This window comes from Meles meles, chromosome 20, assembly GCF_922984935.1.
Source record: "Meles meles chromosome 20, mMelMel3.1 paternal haplotype, whole genome shotgun sequence".
Taxonomy (NCBI): Eukaryota; Metazoa; Chordata; class Mammalia; order Carnivora; family Mustelidae; genus Meles; species Meles meles.
In genome coordinates, this window is record NC_060085.1 from 18,553,538 (window position 1) to 18,575,673 (window position 22,136).

The 22,136-nt window shown below is 61.0% G+C and overlaps 1 protein-coding gene across 13 annotated transcripts in view; it reads right to left on the reverse strand.

The window, feature by feature from the left end:
- The window catches only part of LOC123932383 (cadherin EGF LAG seven-pass G-type receptor 3), a 37,216-nt gene that overhangs the window by 4,681 nt on the left and 10,399 nt on the right, over nucleotides 1-22,136 (reverse strand). For 3 of the 13 annotated variants that reach the window (XM_045990481.1, XM_045990483.1, XM_045990484.1), the window contains 26 exons: nucleotides 21,882-21,998; nucleotides 21,342-21,513; nucleotides 21,057-21,198; nucleotides 20,840-20,960; nucleotides 20,358-20,541; nucleotides 19,936-20,037; nucleotides 19,701-19,715; nucleotides 18,404-18,498; nucleotides 17,970-18,179; nucleotides 17,555-17,750; nucleotides 17,144-17,299; nucleotides 16,584-16,758; nucleotides 15,801-15,968; nucleotides 15,430-15,556; nucleotides 15,135-15,341; nucleotides 14,800-14,974; nucleotides 14,520-14,632; nucleotides 14,021-14,100; nucleotides 13,464-13,590; nucleotides 12,908-13,024; nucleotides 12,665-12,813; nucleotides 12,289-12,404; nucleotides 11,821-11,979; nucleotides 11,084-11,284; nucleotides 9,813-10,701; nucleotides 6,724-8,471 (listed from right to left, as the gene is read on the reverse strand). In XM_045990481.1, coding sequence (XP_045846437.1) covers nucleotides 8,444-8,471; nucleotides 9,813-10,701; nucleotides 11,084-11,284; nucleotides 11,821-11,979; nucleotides 12,289-12,404; nucleotides 12,665-12,813; nucleotides 12,908-13,024; nucleotides 13,464-13,590; nucleotides 14,021-14,100; nucleotides 14,520-14,632; nucleotides 14,800-14,974; nucleotides 15,135-15,341; nucleotides 15,430-15,556; nucleotides 15,801-15,968; nucleotides 16,584-16,758; nucleotides 17,144-17,299; nucleotides 17,555-17,750; nucleotides 17,970-18,179; nucleotides 18,404-18,498; nucleotides 19,701-19,715; nucleotides 19,936-20,037; nucleotides 20,358-20,541; nucleotides 20,840-20,960; nucleotides 21,057-21,198; nucleotides 21,342-21,513; nucleotides 21,882-21,998 — 4,341 coding nt within the window. In that variant the 3' untranslated portion in view covers nucleotides 6,724-8,443. The other 10 variants (XR_006816435.1, XM_045990486.1, XM_045990493.1 and 7 more) reach the window with 9 other exon arrangements.

Sequence of the window (22,136 nt, forward strand, 5' to 3'; positions counted from 1 at the left end):
AGAGCATATGGGTTCAGCAGCAGGATGGGGGGCCTCTCACCAGATCCATTCGATTCGACTTCCAGAGGGAAGGAATGTCCGCGAACTGCTTCAACATACCCTTCAAGTTGACGATAATGGCAGCTGCCAGCACAGCCTGGGGGAGGGGGAGGCGTGTCACAGGGACTGCTGGGAGGTACCCAGATGCTGACAAGCCTGACCATCCAGCCATGAGCAAGACTGATGCTGGCATAACCCCGCATGATGCTCACGGCCGCCCCCGAGCCAAACACCTTGGATCTGACCCTGAAGGGTTCTAATCCCCGATCCTCGACTCCAAGTTTCACCCGAGAGAGCTCAGCCTTGAAAAACAGGTCATGCACCACCTTGTGTTCCTGGCCCCTCGCCTCCGACCTTGCCCCTTGTCCCTGGCCTGGCCAAGTCCTTCAAGCCTGGCTGGCTGGATGTGGCCACTCACCTTGGGCAGGTCTCTGAAGAGCTCCCCAAGTTTGACGATGATAATGAGGATGAAGAGGGAGGAGACAGCTCCAGCCACCTGCAGGGTGGGAGTGAGCAGGGGGTGGGGCGGGGGTGTAGGGGTGGCGGGAGGAGCGGGGTGGGATCGCCCAAAGCTGCGTGTGCGCACGCGCACAGATGCTCACCCACGCCCAAAGCCCACCTGTGTGTTGCCCCCAGAGCCCTCCTGCACCAGGCTGCGGGACATGGAGCAGCTCACGGGGAAGCACTGGAAGATGCCCCCAATGAGGTTACTGAGGCCGAGAGCCACCAGCTCCTGGTGGAGAAAAGTGCAGGTGTGTAGTGCCCGCTGCCTGTGCCATTATGTCCAGGCCTAGGTGTCCCCAACCTCCATCCACACTCAACGGCCCCCCGGGCTTGGCTGCCACTGTCCCGAATGCCTTGCTCTCCCGCCCTCAGTCCCCTGCACGGCCCCAGCATGTCTGTCTGCTGTTTCCCTATGTCCCAGCTGACACTCCACACCCCCTGCCCCCAGGCCCCGGGGTCTCTGTACACCCAGCTACCCCCAGACCTGGTTGCTGTCCACCCGGTAGCCGTGCCTCAGGGCGAAGATCTTCCCCAGGGAGATGGCAATGGCGAAACCAACCACAGCGATGGTGAAGGCATATCCCACCAGGCTGGCGAACAGCTGGGGGCTGGGGGCCGCTGGCGGCACCAGCCTGTGAGGGGCATTTGTGAGGCCAAAGGAGGGAGCCGGCCCTGGTCCCCCAGCCCTCCCTGCCGGGGCAGGGGCCAGAGCTCACCCTGCAGGGATGTCGCCCACAACATCCACCCCAAATCTAGACTTCAGGCCCACGCCGTAGGAGATGCCTGTGGCCCCGATGAGCTGGGGAGAGAGGACAGAGTCAGGGGAGGGGTTCTGGCATCATCAAGGGGGTGGAGAAACCTCTGTGGGGGTGAACAGCGAGGCCTGAAGCAAAGCCTTTGGCGGTTGGGGAGAAGTGGGCAAAGGGGTAAGCTACACCACCAACCACCCTTTGGGGAAAGGAGATGATATCAGGGTCCAGAAGGTACCAGCATGGGACCTTCCTGCTGTGGTCACACCCCGTCCTCAGGAACTCTCCCCGGTGCCCACTCCAGCTGGTCGTTAAATCCCAGGGGTGCCCACTGGCCGGGATGTATCCTCCCCCTGCCCCGCCCCACCCTCCGCAGATTCCAAACCGTCAGCAGCTCCCCGGGGATCGGCATGGGCAGATATCGGTGCAGCTTGTCACTGAGCAGCTTCAGAAGCACTAGTACCACGCCTGACACCAACGCGGTGACCACCGTGCCGACCACACTCCGAGGCAGCAGCGAGCAGACCTCCAGCACTGTCTGAGAGGAGGCAGGGTCACCGGCAGCACTCAAGGTCGTGGGGCGCGCCCCGGCTGGCCCTCCTCCTGCCCGCACTCACATAGATGAGGGACAGCGGCCCAGAGCGGCTGCTCAGCTGGAGGCCAAACACATACTTGAGCTGTGAGACGAAGACCTGCACAGACGCGGCTGTGGTATAGCCTCGGACGAGGGGCTCCGACAGGTAGGTGACCACGAAGCCGAAGCGGACCAGTCCCAGCCCCACCTGTGGGGTGGCCAGGGGCCATCATGGGAGGCAAGGGTCAGGGTCGTCAGGTCGGCTACAGCAGAGCCCAGGGCAGGGGGTGGGGGGATGAGGGAGCAGCCAGGGGGAGGAGGAGGACAGGGATGGGCAGACACTGAGGGGAACTGGCATGGGAGGGGCAGGGAGGGGTCGGGGGGGTCATGTTCTCCCGCCTGCTCTGCACCTGGAAGAGGCCGACCAGGACGCTGAGCGTGGAGGCCAGCTGCACCCGGAAGTGGTCTCTGGCCCCCTCATCCAAGGTGGCATTCACACCCTGCAGGAAGTTCCCATCGGGGGCCAGGGATTCTGTCACACTGCCCACCATCACAGACATGACAGCAAAGGTGCCTGCAAGGGTAGGTCAGGGCGGGTCTGAAGGGGACAGGGCACTGACCTACCCTGGAGCCCTGCCCTTAAGGGGAGAGGTCAGGAGACAGCTGGTTCTAGACAAGTATCTTCAGGCTACGTCAGGCAGATAGACGCTGTGCTGATGGCCAAGTATGAACTCTGAACTTAAGGACTCTTGAGGGTGGCTAGAAATGTTGGTCCGCATCGCCTACCCTGCCCCACCTGTGTCCATCAGCCCAGAATCACACCCCTTGCAGAAGGTGAGATGGGGAAAGGGCCTCAGCCTGCCTCAGGCTGGTCAGGACTCTGCTGAGTTCTGGACCCTTCAAGCTGCCTCACCCACATCCTCTTGGAGCCAGGGGCTGGAGCTCTCCTGAACCTGTGGCCCCACGGTCAGAGGCCTAGTCCTGCCTGGAAATGACCATGGACCCAGCACCCATGTTGTCCCCTTTCCTAAGTTCCCTTGTCCCTCCCACTCAGCCCTCCCTCCCCCTGTCCTCCACAGGGGAAGGTGGACATCCTCCTGCAAGGCCCGAGTCTGGCTCCACTCACCCACGGAGATGTGCCGGGAAGTGCCAAACAGGAAGTAGACAAAGACAGGATAGAAAGAGCTGTAGAGGCCGAACACGGGGGGCAGTCCAGCCAGGAGGGCATAGGCTAGGCCTGGAAATGGAATGGTAGCAATGGAGGCTTGGAGCCCAGGGCCTTGAAAAGGATGAGGGAATCCCAACCCTAGGTCATGGGCCACAGTTCCAGGGGCAGTGCTCACAGCTTCAGATTAGGGTGCACGAGAACACAGGGCTTCTGGCCCGGGGTCTTGAAGGATTGCAGATTACCCCCACCCAGGACTCAGGGTACAGCCTCCGGGTCAGGTAGGGCTCACCCTGTGGGAGCTGCATAATGGCCACACTCAGGCCAGCCAAAAGGTCGCCCAGGAGCCAGTCACGCAAGGGATACCGGGGTAGCCAGGACAAAACTGGGAGGTACTGGAACAGAAGGGCTTGGGCCCGAGCACGGGAGCACCTGTGGATACATGGTAGGTATTGGGGACAGGGCCTACCGAGGTCCTGCCAGGGCTCCCGGACCCCCACCCTCAGCCTTACCGAAACCAGGTTCGCCACTGGTAGGTCCTGGGGGCTGAGGTCCGGTGCCCCAGCTCCTCCAGCTGTTGCTGGCTCATCAGTGGCCGCTCCACATGGTAGTCTCGATTCCTCAGCTCCATGGCCTGTGTCACAGGCAACAGTGCCTGTGTGTCCCTCCGTCTGGGGTGGCGAGACCAGAGTCACAGTGAGTGTACCCCTGGCCCAACCTCCTCCACACTTCCACCTGGGATTAGAGAGTCACCCACTTGACTTTTCCAATCCTTAAGATCTAGGTAGCTGAGAGCTGGACCCACGCCCAGCCAGAGAAAATCTCTGAACTTTGGCTGGGAAAAGTCTCTCACTGGGCCAAAGTCCCCTATGAAGAGATGGCAAGATGAATACAATCCATACCTCCGACTCAGGCAGAGCTGCCCACCTGTGAGTGTTCTATCGGTCCCTGTCCCAGGCTAACTGTCCCCCTGACTGTGCCCCAAGTCCCTCCCCCAGATAATCCCTGTCCAGTCGCTGAGTCCCCATCCAGCTGCCCCCTGAGCTCAGTGCTGTCTGTCTTAGAGCTTGCAGGAGGAAGGGACCCAGCCACCAGGGGTCCGGTTCTTCAGTCAGGTTCCTCTTTTTTTTTTTTTTAAGGATTTTATTTATTTGACAGACAGAGATCACAAGTAGGCAGAGAGGCAGGCAGAGAGAGAGGGGGAAGCAGGCTCCCTGCTGAGCAGAGAGCCCGATGAGGGGCTCGATCCCAGGACCCTGGGATCATGACCTGAGTCGAAGGCAGAGGCTTTAACCCACTGAGCCACCCAGGCGCCCCCAGGTTCCTCTTTAGAGTGGCTCCCCTCTAAGGGAAGGAAAGTACTGGGGCTAAGATTACCCCTGGGCTTCCAGCCTGGGGGTCCAGGCTACAGACAAATTCAAGCTTGATCTGGGAAAGCCAGGGGATGGCTCTCACATAGAAAGGCAAGCCCCCACCTGAAGTGGGCAGATTTCCCCTCCAGAGCTCCTACAACCAGGCTCTTTCTCCCGTAGGGAAAGCTCTCACCCGACAGGAAAGTTTGCACCAGCCAGGTATGTTCTGTGTTGGAGAATCTCTTATCCACCCAGAGGCTCCCACCTGAAGGGGAGAGGGGAGGGAAGAGGGGGACCTCCCTTGGGAATAGCGATCTCTGGGGAGGGAGTTCTCATTCGAAGAAGCTCATACTAGGAGAGAAGCTTTCTCCGGAAAGTTTTCACCTGCCAGGAAAACCAGGAAAGTTCTCATCCGCAGGATACTCTCGCCTAAGGGAAGCTCTTACCTGGCTGAGGCTCCCACCTGGAATGGCTGAAAGCTCTCACCTGGGAATAGATCCCGGCGCAGGAGTCTTCCCTGAGGGGGAACTCTCCCCTGCTGGGAAAGTTTTCAGGAAAGTGCTGTTCTGTGGGCTCTGACCTAGGGTTAGGATCCCACCCGAGGGGTAGGAACTCGCCTGGGAAGAACTTCTAACCTGGATGTCCTGGCTGGAGAAGGGAGTGGAGTAGGTGCAAGGCAGATCCTCAGAGACTCTTGGCACCGCCGTCTCACAGAGATCTTTGAGCCCCCTTGCCCCTCCTCCGTGAGTCACTCAGGTCTTCTTAAAGGGCTCCCCCACTCCCCAGGCCACGTGCTGGGAGGGCGGGGTCTCGATCCTGGGCCCCTCCCCCTGGAAGGGCACCTCCGGCCCTTCAGTCCCGCTCAGTGGTACAGCTGGGTGGGCTCGGGCCACCGCTATGGGCTCCTTGCGGCGACCTCCAGGCCCCAACGCGCCCAGCGGCTCACCTCCAGGGCCGGGGCTCCTCCACACTCAGCCGCCTCCCGCGGCCCGAGGCTAGCCCGCCGGCGGCGCTCTAGCGGCTTCCCGCACACCCCTCCGGGGCGGGGGGTCGCGCGGACTCCCGCCCCCATCCCCCGCTTCATGGGGCAACCGCCTGCGGAAAATCCGCAAAGCTGCAAACCAGGGCGTCGCAGGGGGAGGATGCCTGCTCCGCACTTAGTGGTACCCCTTCCGAGCTAACCCAAGCCGGCGCCCGCACCGGGGCCACGCGGCAGCTCGCGGACATGGACGCGGGGAACCGGAACTGAGCCCTGCACTCACCCAGCAGCTTCAGACAGCCCCATGGTCAGCAGGCTGTGGGCCAGGTGGCTGCTGCTCCCGGAGCCCCGGCGGGAGGCCGCTACAGTTCGGGAGGGGAGACCCGGACTTACGGCGTGCTCCGAGGGGCCAATCGCTGGACAGGACGGGGCAGGGTTTGCCAATCAGCGTGCTCGGGCGGGGCCTGAGGGACGCTCCTGGGGCGGTGCGAGCCCCGGGGCGTAAAATTTAACCCCTTCCTCCCCTGCGGCCTGGTTTCCGCTACCCCTCTTGGCTCGCCTAGTCCTCCTCCCAGAGCTGGGCGGAACTTAGCTGGGACTAAGGATCCGCGCTCGGCTGGCGGAAGCCACGGCCCCCCGGTACCTGAATATGACAAGGCGGATACCAAGTCCTGGCTTCTCTCGGAGGGTCCCCGCGGGATGGGGAGGGAAAGCTGCGTGGGGATGCTGCTGGTAACCACAGCCTTAGCTCTTTTTAGGGTATCCGGTCCCTGGGGCCTCTTTCGCCTCTCACTCAGGGCGTCCCCTTAAGACCAGGCAATGTCTGACACGGAAGGTGCTCAAGGCCTCCCTTCAACTCTGTACATCCAGACCTGAAGTGAGGTTGCGAGAGGTTTCCCTCCAGCACACCTGGCATCTCGCTCGAAAGGCTTGCGGGGAAGGAAGGCGATGTCCCGGCCAGCTGCAAGTCTGAGCGGCTAGTACGGGTCAATGCTGTTAACGGGCTCAGGGGTTGGCAAGGGCAGTTCCCAGAGATGGTGGAGCCCTGGCCAGGGCAAATGCCAGGTTAGAATTGCAGGCCCTGAAGACCAAGTCATAGTGCTGACACCTTGCGGAGAGAGGGTTTCCCTGGCGCCTTACTCCCAGCACCTGTGCTCATACTTCAGGCCCCTGATGACACGGCACCCGTCCAGAATTAAGGGTGAAAGAGATAGGAACCTGTTCCAAATGTCAGATGAAATTAGCTAAAAATAGCTTAATATGGGGCAGCGCTCCGATTTCTCCCAAAGGTCAGGTTGGTTTGAATCACCCTTCTACCCCACCCACCCCACTCCCACCCCCAAAGAGAAAGAGGCAATAACCATTTTCTATAGAAGTTTAATCCCAAAACAGAGCGCGGCTTCACGGAACAATTTACACAGACAGGGAAAGGGGCCAGTGGGCTGGAGCAGGGGACCCCCGGAGAGGGGCGTCTACAGAAGCTAGGACATAGCAAGGACAACCCCCTCTCCCCACAGTGGGCCCCTCAACCCTTCAAGGGCTGGGGTCATTCTGGGTAAGGAGAGCTGGAGTCCTGGCTGGCAGGATTTGGCACCAGTCAGCAAAGTAGAACTTTTAATCTCCTTGGAAACTGCCTCCCAGGAGTATGTGTGGGGGAAGGGGGGTGTCTGCACAGACCCCCTACAACCCTGCACAACCCATGGTTCCTAGCCATTAAGGGATGCCTACTCTGGAGGCCTTCGGGGTCTGCTGTTCAACAGGGGGCTCAGGGCTGACCTTTGGCCTGGGAGAGCTAGGAGCTAGAAACCCCTCAAGATGGCCAGGTCCAGGGTCCTCCAGCCCCTCTCCTGCCCTCTCAATCTTTTACTTGTAAACAAAGGGGTGGGGGGGGACCACATTTTCAACTGTAAGCAAAGTGTAAAAATTTAAAATTTTAAGTTGTAAACAAAGTTTAAAAATGTTTTAAATCTTGACCTGTAAACAAAGTAACAAAATCTAAAAGTCCCTAGTTCTGGATGTCAAAGTAATAAAAGAGAGTTTTGTGAACAGGGTCCTAACAGTCATTTTTCCCTTTAGAAAGGAATAGAATATGGTAGAACTAGTTACCGCATCCCAGGTGCCTAGGGCCAGGGAGGGTCCTGTAAACATGGGAGGCAGTGGCACCTACATTCTGTGTCTTCAACTCTCTTATTTCTGCTCCCCCTTGCTCCCCTGCCTCCCCCTACCCCTAGGAAGAAATTCTAGCACAGGGCAGTGTCAGGGAATCCAGTGGGACCACAGACAACGTTTGCCGGAAGCAGGGGCTGGCAAATGACGCCCTGGTCCACCCTCTCCAGGAATGTCTGAGTAGAGGCCTGAGCCCCTCCGTGCGGGAGAAAGGGAAGCCTTGCTCTGTAAACATGACACGTGCAGCGCCCCACAGCATCAGTCCTAGGTCATAAGGCAGTAAGTGGCAGGGACTCCACATAAGAAACACACACACCCACGGGGAGGGGCAGCATGAGCAAAAGCCCCATGAGGAGGTCGGAGGACCCCTGTTTCCAAGACCAACCCCCAGTCCCTGAAGTTTGGCCCTTGGGGCATCTGAGAAAGAGCAAAGATCAATTCTGTACTTTGGGCCCTAACAATCTTCAGATCAACGGGCGGGGGGCTATGTCCCCCTCGTCTCTGAATTCACCCCAGTAAGATGAGAGGAAAGAGCGTGTGATTTGCCAGGGACCCGAATGGGGCCAAACTCTGCACCTCTTACCCTCTGTCCCCTTCCCCCTCCCAGCCCAGCCTCAGAACCCCGGGAGACGGAAAAGCTGAAAAATAACATAAGCATATCTCTCTGGTTACAAAGGTACAAAACGTATAAAAGTCCTCCTTTCAGGTCCCTCCCCCTGCACCTGTTACACAGGCACACAGGCTCACACGCTCACGGACAGAGCGAGGCATCTCAGCACTGTGACAACAGGAGAGCAGGGGGTGGGGGTTGGGGTGGGAGGCTGCTTTGGGATCAGCCCCCCGACTCCTGGAGTCTCTTCTGTTAGCTCAAATCCTCCATGGCCCTCAGCCGTTCCTAGTCCGGAAGTCTGCCCCTCAGGAGTGCCCCTCGCTTCTGGGAACTCTGTAGAGTTGAATGCAATGGTCAGAAGGGGTTGGGGAAAGAACTCAGTCAGGGGCCTCTCGGCCTCCCCCATCTCCCTCCTCCCACAACCCCGTCACCTTTTCCTCTCACTCCCCAGCCCCCTTACACCCATTCTGGGGTTCTCAGACCCCTTCACCCCCTTCTGCACCCTGAGACCCATCAGCAAGTCCCCCTGGTCCCCTGTCTTCTCTCTAGGCGCTCAGCGAGCACCTGCTGTGGACAAACACTATGTTAGCTCTTGACAGATTTGGCCTCAAAAAACCTCCACCTCTTAGTTACTACAGACCCATTTTACAGATATGGAAACAGAGACTTGGGGAGGTCAAGAGTGACTCCAAAGCCCGAATCTCCACACAGTCCCCCAGGAACTAACCCTCCACCAGCCCAACATCAAGCCTAGCTGTAGTTGGGTCCAAGCAATACTCCTAGCTCTCCCTCAGACCTGCGTCCAGCACCCTTCCAGAGTCCCTGCCATAAGGCCGTAAGCTCCCTGCTCCTCCTTGCTTTCTCCTCCTCTGACTCCCCTTGGGTTCTATTGGTCTCCTGCCCCACTCCTGGGTTCCCTCCCCGCCCACCCCCCCAAGCCTCCTTTCACACTGCAGACCTCCATAGAGCCTGACCTAGCTCTTCCTCCTTCCTGAAACTCAACTCTTCTCTTGGCTTCCAAAGCCTGGCAACCCCTGGTGCCTCCCCACTCCCTCTCCGACTCCTGTGTATCCAGTGGCTTTCTGGGTATGGCTGCTGCTCCCTGCACTCCAGATGGCACGTGGGCCCCAGAGATGCACCAGGTCCCAATGTATGCTCCACCTCACAGTGCCCACAGGTGGGAGGAACTTACCATTGACTAAATAAATACATAGGTAAATGATTTACTTTCAAGGTTAGGGCTTCAGCCTGAATGAGATGCCCCCAACCCGGCACGTCTGGCCCCTCCTTGTCCCTTACCACCTCCTAGGCAAAGCCTCCCAAGCCATGATCCCTCCTTTCCCCCCTTGTCCCTTTTTATACCATGTTTTCTCCTCCTTCTAGGCCTTGGCTCCTGCTCTCACCCCCTCCACTAGCTCAAGCCCTTTGGAAGGCATTTCCCTCACTTTCCTAGCCCAGGAGGTGCAGGGGAGGGAGGCTAGCAGCACTCAGACACCTGGCGAGTCCCTATTAACCACACCACCATTCCCTGCCTGTGGCCCGCTGGCTGCACCAAGCCTAGGTTAGCCCACACTGCCAACCCACACCCCCATTCTGTGGCAAAGCACAGGGCAGGGTCCCCGGAGGGTGTCTTAAGCTGATGAGGGTGTGGGCAGGTGGCCACACCCTGCTTACTCTGAGTCTGGAGACAGCTCCGAGATGCTGTGGGACGTGGCAGAGCGTGGTGTGGAGGGCCCAAGCGCAGAGGCTGTGGCAGAAGGCGTGGCAGTGGTGTGAGGGCCCGAGGGCGTGCTGGAGGACTGCACAGAGGAGGAGAGAGCTGAGGAGTTGAAGGAGGCCAGGATGGAAGAAAGAATGTCCAGCTGCTCTGTGGAGGGGCCGTGGCTAGGGCCACTGGCTGGGTCCTCCCTAACTCTGAGCAGCTGTGGGGGTGGCCCGAGGCCTTCTCGTGAGGGGTGCCGGCTAGGCACATGGTCCAGTGGCTCCCCTGAGTTCGATCTCCTGGACAGAGAATCCAGGGGCCGGGATGGCAAGAGGGGGTCCCTTGAGAGTTGCCGCTGGGGAGACAGGGGCAGAGGCGGGGGCTGTGGGTCAAGGTCCCGGGCACAGTGGGGCAGGGGCAGCGTGTTCAACCACTCGCAGGGCGCCCCTGGGTCCAGAGCATCTCGTGACCCGAAGCGGCCGGCCCTGGCCCCAGGGTAGTCCCTGGGTGGCTGCCTCCGTGGGAGGGTACTGCCCCGATCCCTGGGCTCCAGGCGTCCTGGCCCGGCATCCAGGCGTTCCTGGGAACCCGGCCGACTCAGGGGACGAAGAATGGGGGCAGGGGCGTCCTCCAGTCGCTCACGGCTCAGCTGCCGCCGGAGGAGCAGGTCCAGCTGTTCTCGAGAGGAGTAGCGGCTGGCTGGCTGCGAAAGGCTGCCTGTGGCCCCTCCGGCATAGACGCGACCATAGGAGGCGGCTGGCACAGCGCGGTGGCCCAGGGTGGCTGCGCGGCACCAGGACAACTCAGGAGCGCCTCGGGTCTGGGGCAGCAGTGGGTACTGCAGTCGGTTCTTTAGGATGCCTGCGCGACAAACAAATGGGAGCCAGGGTATGGGTGAGGGGCAGGGGGCAGACACTCCCTGGGTCTAGGGAGGCAGCTGGCCCTGCAATCCCTCTGACATGGGGCTGGGGGCAGAAACCTTTTGGGGAGCGGCAGAGGCAGCCCCTAGGGATTCCGTCGTGGAAGACAGAGCTCAGAGTGGGGAAGCAGCAATCCTCTGGCAGGACAGAGTCTGTCCCCATGGTGCACGAGTAGGGCAACCCCCCTTACTTGAGATCAGAGGAGGGACGGCCCCCAGGACCTGGCAATGCAGGCCAGGGTCAAAGGGGTTAGGAATCCCCTGGGTTGGGGTAGAAGCTCTCTCTCAGGTCCCTGAATTATCGGCCAAAGTCAGGGATTGTACCTTTCCTCTGCCGCTGGGCCCGGCCCAGGGAGGTTTCATCTCCACTGGTCAGAGCCAGGTCCGGCTGGTTGTTGTTGGCCGCGTCCTTGCTGGTGTCCAGCCCCAGGCGCCTTTCGGAGCCCCAGGTCTGCAGAGCACAGGGAGTGGCCTCGCACTCCCCCAGGGCTGGCCAGTAGGACAGGAGATCATTGCCATCCACATCTGGGGAGCCAGAGCAGGTTACAGGAGACTCTGAGTTGACCCCACTGTTACTGCCCCCACTCCCCCAAGCCTGACCCTCTGATTCATGAAACCGTGGTTGTTGTGACTGAGCAGAGGTAGGAATGAGTGGGCGTCGCCCAGAAATCAATGGAGAGGATTACAGGTGAGCCTGTCACTCGAGAGGTGGACAGACACTAGGGGTGGGGGAACCTGGTGGCTGAGGGGCCAAGAAGAACCCTGGAAGAACCAACGAGTTTGAACCCGAACCCTCAGGGAAGAAAAGGGGCTGGAGGAATGACATGTCACCCCGTAAAATCCCTGACTTTGACCTTGTTACCCGGGCCGTTCCCAGGTTTCTAGCCAGCAGAACTGCTAGGAGGCTGGATGGGGAGAGGTGTGTGGGTGCCCGGTGATGACCCCACGTTCCCAGTAGGTCAGTCCCAGGAAGCCTCAGAGTATATCAGTGTCCCTGGGTCACACCCAAGTGGAACAGGGGCTATCTCTTGGTCACCGATGGGGTCAGAGTATCCCCTCACCTTTGGGGTGAGTGAGGAGCCTCTCACTCTGGGCCGCACGGCGGAGTGGACGCTGGAAACGCCCACGAGTCCGGCCATTGTCCTCGCTCTCCGAGGATGGGATGGACAGACTTCTCTCCTCCTCCAAAGACAGGTCACTGTCGGAGTCAGAGTCTGCGGCTGGAGTTGGGAAGGTCAGAAGAGGGAAGGCACATCAGCGGCTCGGGAAGGCAAGTAACTTGGGGTTCAGCAAAGATCCTGGGACTGAAGGTCTTGGGGTGGCTACAGTAGGGAGCTGGGGCTGGGGACCTAGGTAAAGCCTGGAGTGGGGGTCAGTGCAGAATGGCTGGGACTTGGCAGGAGAACCAGGTGTCCCCCGGGGCAGTGACCTGAAGGGAGCTCGCCCCACCACAGTCAGCTGCTGCTCTCAAGAAAGAGAAATGGGGGAGAGATCCTCCGCCTCCTCCGACCCCCGGCCCAGGTCCCTACCTCCACCGGCATCTCGATGGAACATAGCCACGTCCAGGTCAGTGGGGCCAGCATGAGCCTGGAGGCTGTGGTCAGTGTGGTCAGCAGCTGAGCCGTGTCGGACCAGGACGTTGTCCCTGGAAATGCAGGAGCAGCCCACACCCCACGTCAACGAGGGATGTGATGGGGTGCTTTGGAGGCTGGGGTGTCTGTGCGCACACAGGCCAACTGCTGTGGAATGGCTCCGAAGGCACCCCTGGCTGTGTGGCCAGAGGCGTCTGGGTCCAGGTGCCAAGACAGGCAGAGCCGCCACCCCGGGACCTGGAACGCCCACCTCTGGTCGAGTGGGACCAGTCTGAGCTGTAGAGCCCCCGCCCAAGAAGGCCACTCTGCTCACCTGAGGTAGCCGCGGCCCCGCTGGCTGTCTTGGTCCTGGGTCCGGCCGGAGCGGGCGCTGCTCACCGAGGACACAGTGGAGGCGCCCAGGGTGATGCGGATGAGGCCGCTCTCTTCAAAGAGGGCCGTGTTGTTGTAAGCCCCGTGCCCCTGCAGGAGGTGGGCGCCCACAGGCGTGTGAGCCGGCTCGGCAGAGGCCGCCTGGGGTCCCCGCCCCGACTCCCCGGCCCCGAGAGCCCCTCACCGTGCCCGGCACCGGCCTCGCTTCCTCGGGAGCTGCCTTCCTGCCCAGACAGGCCGGTGTCCAGGCTGCCCGAGCATCTGCATTCAGGACACAGAAGAGCAGCAGCACTGCCAGGCCCTGGGCCAGCGAGGGTCCGTGTGGGGTCAATGAGGGGTTAGCGAAAGTCAGTGAGAGATCAGAAATGAGTCACAGGTCAGAGGAGGGCCTTCGGGAGGGGGCAGTCGGGGCTGGGAGAAGTCACTGCGGGTCAGCAAGGGGGACCAGTTATTGCCAGTTAGTGTGAGGGAGTGAGGAGCCCAGGGCTGACCCAGGAAGGGAGGCGGGGAGAGTCTTGGAGGCAGCAAGGGCTCAGAGGGGCACAAGTGACCAAGTCGGTGGAGGTCAGTGTGCGCCAGGAGCCGCAGCGCTGGGGAAGGTCAACCCAGGATGGGCAGCCTGCCCATCATCAGCCACCCAGCAGGAGTCAGCCCTAGACCAGGGCTTGAGGACCCGCCCAGGGTTGGGGCCACCCGGCCGAAGCCCCACCTGGCCCAGGGCGGGGCGGGGTGCCGGTTACCTGGAGGCCGCAGAGCGCGGCGTGGAGGTAGTGGAAGGCCAGGACGCTGTGGTTGACCGCCAGGAGGCCGAAGAGCCAGGAGGCACTGACCAGGAGAAGCAGCAGGAAGCAGCTGCGGAGGCTCCCGCTGTGGAGCATAGGAGGACATGAGGGACATGCAGACGTCACGCGGGGCTCAGGTAGGGGACACACGGGGACATAGAAGGACAGGCAATCCCACAGGAACGTGGCAGTTTCAGGAGAACACGAAGGGAGATGAGAGGTCACCGAACGAACCAGGAGGGTACTTAGGGAGCCACGAAGGGACACAGGGGTGCTATGAGAGAAATGTGGAAGACAGGGGGTGACGCAGTGGGTAGGGGGCCAAGTGAGCCACCCAGGCCACGGGAGCCTCTGCAGAGACAGGAGGGCAGAAGCACATGCAGGGCTGGAGGGTGATGGGGGCGCCAGAGAGGGACCACAGGCCAGGGCGGGTAGGACTGCGTCCCTGTGCCCAGAATCCCGAGTCCAGCCTGCCCAGGAGAGGACCCCCCACCTTCCCCAGCCAGCTGACTCACAGCACAGAGGTCTTCTTGGCCTCCCTCTGCCCTGTGGAGCAGGTTGTGCGGGTAGCAAGGAGAAGCATGGTCCCATTCATCTGGACCCGCGGCCAGACATGTGGAGCAGGGGCGGGGCAGAGAGAGACAGAGACAGTGAGAGAAAGAGAGAGACAGGGACAGAGAGAGACTGAGCCACACAGGGAGAGGCAGAACCAGGGAGAAACACACACACAATCGGGAGATCAGAAACAGAAAGGTCCTTAGACACAGAGGAAGCCCGAGGTAGGCAACCAGGGAGGGACTGATAAATGGAGAAGGAGGTTCGCAGGAAGAGGCAGCCGAGTTCTTGACCCAACACCTCCCATCTCTGCATGAGGGGAGCAGAGGACAGAAGTTGGGGTGGAGCCCTGCAAGGCTGCGGACTGTCACCTGGCACCCCTCCATGGACACTGCTACACCTGCTGTGGGGCCGTGCCCTGATACCTGGCACAGCACACCTGGGTGTGCAGCCACTCACCACGACGACCAGGATGACAGGGCCTGCAAAGCTCCAAATGAGGGGCTCGTGGATGGAGATCCAGCAGAAGTCAGGGTTCCCATAGCCCTCAGGATCCAGGCCCACAGCAAGGCCTGTCAGGGAGGATAGGAAGGACAGAAAGCATATGTTCTAGAGCGGGTGTCCCTTTCATGCACAGGGAGAAGTTGGGGAGGGCAGAGCACGCGGCATGGGGGACTGAGGTTGGGTAAGGATCAGGAAGGGGAGTGCGTGGCAGAAGCCAGGGGTACGGGGCCCTCACCCAGCAGCACAGCGGGGACGCCCCAGCCCAGGGCGTGGTAGAAGCGCATGGCGCCGCGGTCCACGTTGCGTGGCTCCACCTGCATACGGTAGAGGTGCAGGCCGTGCACGAGGAGCCACGCGAAGGTGCTGAGGAAGAAGTAGTGCAGGAGGATGGCAACCGCCGTGCACACCAGCTGAAGGCAGGGGGAGGAGGGCGTTAGCACCGCTTCCGCCTCACCCCATGCCTCGGACCCCACCAGAGCCTCCCTGACCTCTGACCCTGAGCTTTAGCTCCAGGACTTCCTGGGCTGGGTGGGGGCATGAGGACACAAGCCCCTGGCCCTGACCCTGCACCTGGTTGTGGGTCCTGTGGATTCCCAGCAGGAAGAGGAGCTCGGCCACGCCCAGGGCCGCTGCCACATTGGCATGGATGCCACGCATGTTGGACTTGAGGCTGCGCAGGCTCAGCAGGACAGCGGCGGTCAGCAGCAGCGCGGCCACAGACACTGCCATGACCACATGTGTGAACACCGCCAGCAGCTCCAGGTCACCCTCCAGCCGCTGTGGGGACAGGGACGGTCGCTGGGGCGTTGGACACCCCTGCCCTTTGGCCTGTCCACGTTCCTCAGCACCCGGAACACAGTCCCACCTCACGGGGGGAGGCATCCATAAGGACCCCGAAGGTGCCCGTCCGGCTGCAGCGACATCGGGCGTGAGACCCGTTCCTGTGCACCAGCTCGCAGTCCCGTGCTGTCCACATGCCGTGCTGCTCCGCCCTGCAGCCACAGGGCAGTTAGACCTACCATCCCTTGGGGCACTGCCCGTGGCCAGGTGGAGGTCGGGGTGGGGGTGGTTTGTGACAGTTAGTGGGGGTGGGAGGTGGGGGTGGGGCCAAAGCTGGGGAGCAGCATTCCTCATGGGCCTGGGTGCACAGGGACATGGGTGGGAGGCCACCGGGGACAGGCAGGGTGCTCCAGGGGCCACCAGGGGACCAAGGGCTCCCGGAGTGGAGGTCCTCACGGGCCAGGTGGGTCCCACTGCACGCAGATGGCCTTGCTCCGATTCGCTGTCTGCAGCAGGCGGAACTCCAGGCTGATCGGGGACTCCAGGACACCCCTTAGGAAGTTGCGTCGGTGGAACACAGCCACACTGACCACCGGGGAGTTCATAACAGGGTTCTGGGGGAGCCTGAGGAGACACCCACCTGGGCTCGGACACCGCTGACCTCCCCAAGCTCTAAGTACCTACATCTCACGGTCTTCGCGCCGTTGGCATGGCTGACCGAGTCCGGGACGCCCCAGGGCAGAAGCTCTTTCTGGGCCACTTCAAGACCCTGAGTCTGGTGGCCTAGATGGGCTGCCACAGTTCCGCACAACTGGCAGGCTCTCTGCCCCCGAGGGGCTTCAGATCCACTGCCCACCCTGGGGTCTGCAGCCTGAGCAGCTCCAGACTGTTTCCCTTAAAGGCCCTCCCTGCCAGCCACCTCTGACCTCTGCCCACCAGCCTGTGTTTGCCGGTCTCTGTCAGCCAGTTTGCCTGTCTGCACCTGGTTCCTGTACCCCTGCTTTATGTGACCGCCCCCACTTGTGGCTCTCTGTCTGTCTGCCACTGTGCACAACCCCACGGACATGAACCACAGGGAAGCCGGCACAGACGAGGCTCCCAGGGGCTGGGCACAGGAGCTGTCTCAGGACAATGGTGAGCCTGTTCATTTGCCCACCAAGAAAGGGGTGCTAGCCTGGGTAGAAGCTTGCAGGAAGCTCAGGGGTGAAGGGCCTAGAAATAACGCCTTCCCCATGGTACCTGGCTCCCCGGCGCTCAGCCTGGAACTGGGCAGGGAGCAGCCCCCCCAAGGTGCGGTAAACGAGGAGGATCACAATGGAGATCCCAGGCTCCGGCTCGGGCTCCAGGGGGGCTGGAGGAGGGGCCGCACTTGAGGTAGTGGAGTTTTCCATGCTGCTGCTGCTTGTGGACAGAGCTGCCAGGGGAGGGAGAGGAAGCACCGTCAGTGGCCTCTGACCCCAAGCACCCACAAACCCAGCTCTGAACCAACCAAACACAGCAACAAGCTTGGGAATCTCTTTCCTGAAGGCCCAGAACTGGGAGATGCGAGGAGCAGAATGTCATCCCCAGGGCTGGATCCTGAGTGTCAAGGACTGGGAGAGATCATCAGGGGTGAGGGAGAGAATCTGGCGAGGTAAGAGTGCTATGAGGGTTGACATGGGAGGGGCTCATGCAGGGGTCTGACATGGGGCAGGCCTGGCTGGGGGTGGGTGTGGGGGGACCGGCAGGAGGACGACATGCTGTCTGGCAAATGGGCAGGGAAACAGGAGCTGGGCCAGGGGTCAGCTGAGGGCTCTCACCTTCAGGCGGGGATGGCCGTGGGGACTGGGAAGGCAGCAGCACGTGTGTGTGAGGGTCCCAGGCATCCTGGCCCCGGAAAAGGTTGCTATGGTAACGAGGGTAGCGACGGGTCCCCCGGGTGGGACTGGGGTGCTCCATGCGATCAATGCTGAGCACTGCCCAGGAGGAAGACAGGTAAGACCCAACCAGGATCTCCTCCCCATGCTGAAGGCCCCACACCCTCCTATCCCCATCCCGTACCCACGTCCCACAAGCCATCGCTTCACGGCTACCAGCACAGAGCATGTCCCTGCAAAGTGCTGAGGGAGGGGGCACAACCTCCTGCCACTGATGTTGACATCCATGTCCCCAGCCCCTCAGGCTTCCAGGTCCTTGCCCCTCCCCCCCCCATCAGGCTAGCCACCACCTACTGATGTTGGGCGTCACCAGCCCCACGGGATTCAGGTATGTGAGCTCCATATTCCTGGCCAGGGTGGCTGCGTACTCCTCCAGATGCTGCACCAGCCCCGCGCTGCCTGGGGAGCCCCCGGGGACCCGCTGCCCCAGGGCTGCCCACAGGTCTCCGGTCTCCGGAGCGAGCAGCGCAGAGCCAGCCCACAGCAGATTCTGGAAGGAGGGAGATGAGAACGGGCTCAGCGGCCTGAGGACGTGTAAGATGGGCAGGGGGGGCCTCAGGGGTCTGGCCGGGCACTCAGACCCCAGCAGGCAAGGGGCTGGGTCTGGAAAGGACAAGGGAAGAGGGACAGCCTGGGCTTTCAGTTCCCCAGGGTCAGGAGAGGACTGAGCAGGGGTCCCGGGGATGGTGAGCAGAGGGCGCGGCCCTACCTCATTGAAGTGGGCATCCTGAGTGGCTGTCAGCCCGAAGCCCTGCTGGTGGCTCTCGAAAGCCAGCAGGTGGGCCAACAGTCGGGCGGTGACTCGGACGTCCTGGCTAAAGTAGTGGTCTGTGTGGCCAGTCACCTCCCGCAGCCTCTGAGCCAGCTTCTTGGCCTCCACTGTGTCCAGGGCTGTCTTATTCAGCTCCAGGCCGTCCAGCTGCCAGGACAAAGATGGGCGTGGTCACTCTCTGGTCCCTTAGGCCTTTCTCAAAAGCTTCACCGGAAGAGGGGTTTGGCCAGATTAAAGGGAAACCAGGAAAAGCCCAGGAGGTCTAGGGCTGGGGCATGAGGCCTTAGGGCCCAGCACAGGCCTGAGGAGGCCAAGGCCAAGCCAGGGCCAGTGCAGGTCCTGAGGGCAGGGTCAGGTCTGGGCAGTCTCACCAGCAGGTTGAGTTCTCGAAAGGCGGGGGAGGTACAGTTGAAGAGGTCAGGCTCCAGCCAGCCCTGGTCCTCGTCACATAGCCGCACGGCAACACCTAGGGGCAGACGAACCCTGTCAGGCCCAGGGCCTGGACACCCTCACTGAGGAGGTGAGCACAGCACCATCCCCTAACACAGGGGGAGTTCTAAGGCAGAGACTGGTATAATCGGCATCTGTGGCTGGACCCCTGGACACCGCAGCCCCAGCCCCCAGCCCAGGCAGGTCCTAGCTGCCTGTCTGTTAATTCTAGAGGGGGTCTGTAGGCCATTGTGAACCACTGGTTACATAAAGCTGAGCACCAGGGCTTTCTCTGTCTCTCTTTCTCTCTCCGTCTCTCTCTCTCTCTATCTCTCTCTCTCTCTCTCTCTCTCTCTCACACACACACACACACACACACAAGCAGAGGCCAGGCCAGGTTCACAGACATGTGGCCCAGGGCAAGCACACACACGTGTACCAGCACTCACATCTGCACACACGTAGATATGTGGACCGGGACAAACACACAGACACACGTGCTCTCTCATGTACGCACACACAGACATGCTGATATGGACCAGGTTTTCCAGGGGTACTGTGTGACCAAAGTGAGGGTGGGGTGACAGTTCTCACACCAGTTTTAACTGCCCCGGTGGTGGACTCTGCTGCCCTCTCCCCCCTGTCTGTGCGACTGGGATGGGGGTTGAATGAGAACTGATGTGGGCCTTAACAGAGCTTATAGCCACTAGCAAGAGGGACCCTGACTTAAACACAGAACCCCCTCCCCTGCAAGACGGACTCACAGACACGTGCACAGGCACAGAGAGACACACACATGAGCATGCAAACACAGACCATGTCTGTCCAGCCACTGTGAAGACCTCAAGCAGCAGGGAGGGTTCTGCGGGGACCTCAGGCAGTGGGGAGGGGCCCTTAGGCAGTGGGGAGGAGTCTAGAGGGTCCTCAAACGGAGGGGAGGGGTCTTTCGTGACCTCAGACAACAGGAAAAGCCCTGAAGACCCCAGGCACTGAGGGGGGGTCTGCAGTGATTGCAGAAAGTGGGGAGGGGTCTGAGAGGAGCTCAGGCATCAGAAAAGGGCCCCCGCATCCTCAGAGAGTGGGAAGGGGCCTCCAGGGGCTTCAAGCAGCTGACAGTAGTTTTTAGAGACCTCAGGCAGCAGAGGATAGGTCTGCAGGGATTTCAGGCAGCAGGAGGGGTCTGCAAAAGCTCCGGCAGGGGGGGGGGGCAGCACACCTGAGCAAACATGTACCCCTTACCTGCACCCCGCAATCCTGCCCAGAAGCCAAGAGAAACAGACGGAGGCTCAGTGAGGGCATGGGGAGGGACCCAGAGCCCCCAGGAGGTAGTGAGGCGCCCACAAGGATCCCTTCCCCGACTCCCACTTCTTTGCAGGAGCAGGGCCACCCAACTCGGGAAAAGAAGTAGCTCCAGCAGTCAGAGGACAGGCCTACTCCCTCCCTCACTGATGCCCCTGCCCACCCAGGTACTCACCCAGCGCCCCCCGAGGACAAGGCACTGAAGCCAACATGCCAAACTTGGTCTGGGGCCACCACACACCAGATCTCAGGGACTTGGGACAGGCATCATAGAGCACTAAGGAGAGAGGAGGCACTGAGGCAGACGGCCGGGGGCTGGGGCCAATGACAGCCACACCCACGGTCCTCTACCACCCACAGCGGACCCACCACCCACCACTCCACTGCTGACCTTATTAAAGGAGCTGGCCTATCAGATTCTGTGACAAGTCACTGAAGTACGTGGGGCAAATGTGGTCCCTGGTTGTCAGAGGTCTCCTTTAGGAAAAACCTTCCGGAGCCCCTAGCTTGGGAGCCAAGCCGGGGAGTGGGGGGCGACTTGGTGGCAGTGGGCCAGAGGCAGCCCTCTCTATGTGGAACTGCATGGAACCCGCTCACCTCGGCAGCCGCTGGCTGTCACCTCTGCGAAAGGACTGTCACAGCTGTTGCACTGGCGGCCGAGGGCTCCTGGGCGACAGGGGCACTGCCCACTGTGGGGCGCACATGAACGCGAGGTAGAGCCCACCGGGTAGCAGTCACATGGAAGGCAGGAGTCACTGCCCCGCGGTCGGTAGTGGAACTCCTGTTTGAGAATGGATCAGGGAACTGAGGTCAGAGATCAGGGCTTAAGGTCAGGGCCTCAGGCCTGGGGAATGAGTGGAATCAGGGGTAATCAGGGGAATCAGGCCGGAAGGAAGGTTGGACTTCAAACGAAACGTAAGGGAGAGATCAGATGTCAAGGACAAGAGGTGGCGGTTAGGTGATAGGACAGGGTAAGAGGTTAGGGCTTGAGTCGGGTGGCAGAGATGACAAGCTGGATAAGAACCACAGATCATGGCTGGAGAAAAGTTCAAAGGTCAGGGGTCAGGGGCCAGGAATACCTTGCAGTGACACTGCCCATTTGTCTTATTACAGTTGGGGTCAAAGCCCTTGTGAATGTCGCAGTTGCAGGGGCCACAGCTTGGGCTCCCCCACCAGCCCCGTGGACACTGCTGGTCCATCCTGGAGGGAGAGGGCCAGGTGAGATGCCGCCACGTCTCAGTGACCCTCCCCACGCCCCACCAGGTCTTTCCATCATCTCAGCCTCCAGCCCCTCACCTGTGCTCACAGTGGTGCCCAAAATAGCCGCCTGCACAATCACAGGTGTAGCCATGGGGGGCTCCTGGAAGGTGGCGGCAAGACCCCTGATTCTGACAGGGATTCAAGAGGCAGGCGTCCACACACCCTGGGCCATAGTAACCTGCAGGTTGGGTCAGCAAGCTTAGGACACCTGGCCACAGCATGAGTGGAAGGAGGCACCCGTTCTTCCCATACCTGCCTCCTCCAGGCTCTTCACCATGAGCCCCTGGTTCCCTCCCGGATCACTCTACCCCCAAGTCACACCTGGCCAGCAGGTGCAAGAAAAGGTCTGCCAGAGGTCTCGGCAGTCCGCATGGGGTGGGCAGGGGCCAGATGCACAGGCGTTGGTCACGGCACAACCAGGTTCCACATTCACTCGGTGGCTGGGTGGAAGCAGGGCTGGGGATCCCGAAGGCGTGGAGCCGAGCCACACCCCCTGCAGACAGAGCCACCAAGGCGTGAGACCCATGTCAAAGCACCCCGGTCCCTGCAGAGCCAGCCACCTGATCTGATGACCCCTGACATGCAGTCTCCCTCAGGCCCCCCAAAAGACCCAGTTGGGATGACCCCAACATCCCCAATTCAGCCCCCCCATGGGACCCCTAAGCATGCTGTTCCAGACACAGATCTCTAATGACCCTTGATAATCTAAGCTAGACCCTCACCTCCAACAGTGGAGGCTCTGGGTCACATCCCTCCCTGTGCCAACCCCTACGTGGATGCAGCTTTTCAGGTCCCAAGGCGCTCCTAACCTCTGACCACTCACCCTAATGGCCCATACCATGTTCCCATGCTGACCCCCACCTGGATACAGCCAACCAGACCCTGAGGAACCTCCTCTTCACTGCTGGGGGGCAGGCCTCCCACATGGAGTCGCTTTACTTTCAGACCCTGCAGTTCACTCCCCACTGCCATGGTGTCCTGGGGGAGGAGGACAGTCAGCACTGGGGGTGTGGGGGCACCTGATGGGTCCCTGCCCTGCCCTGCCCTACCCCAGAGTCAGTCTTGACCTTGTCCTAGCCCTGCACAGCCATCCTCTGTCCCTCTGGACCAGGGGAA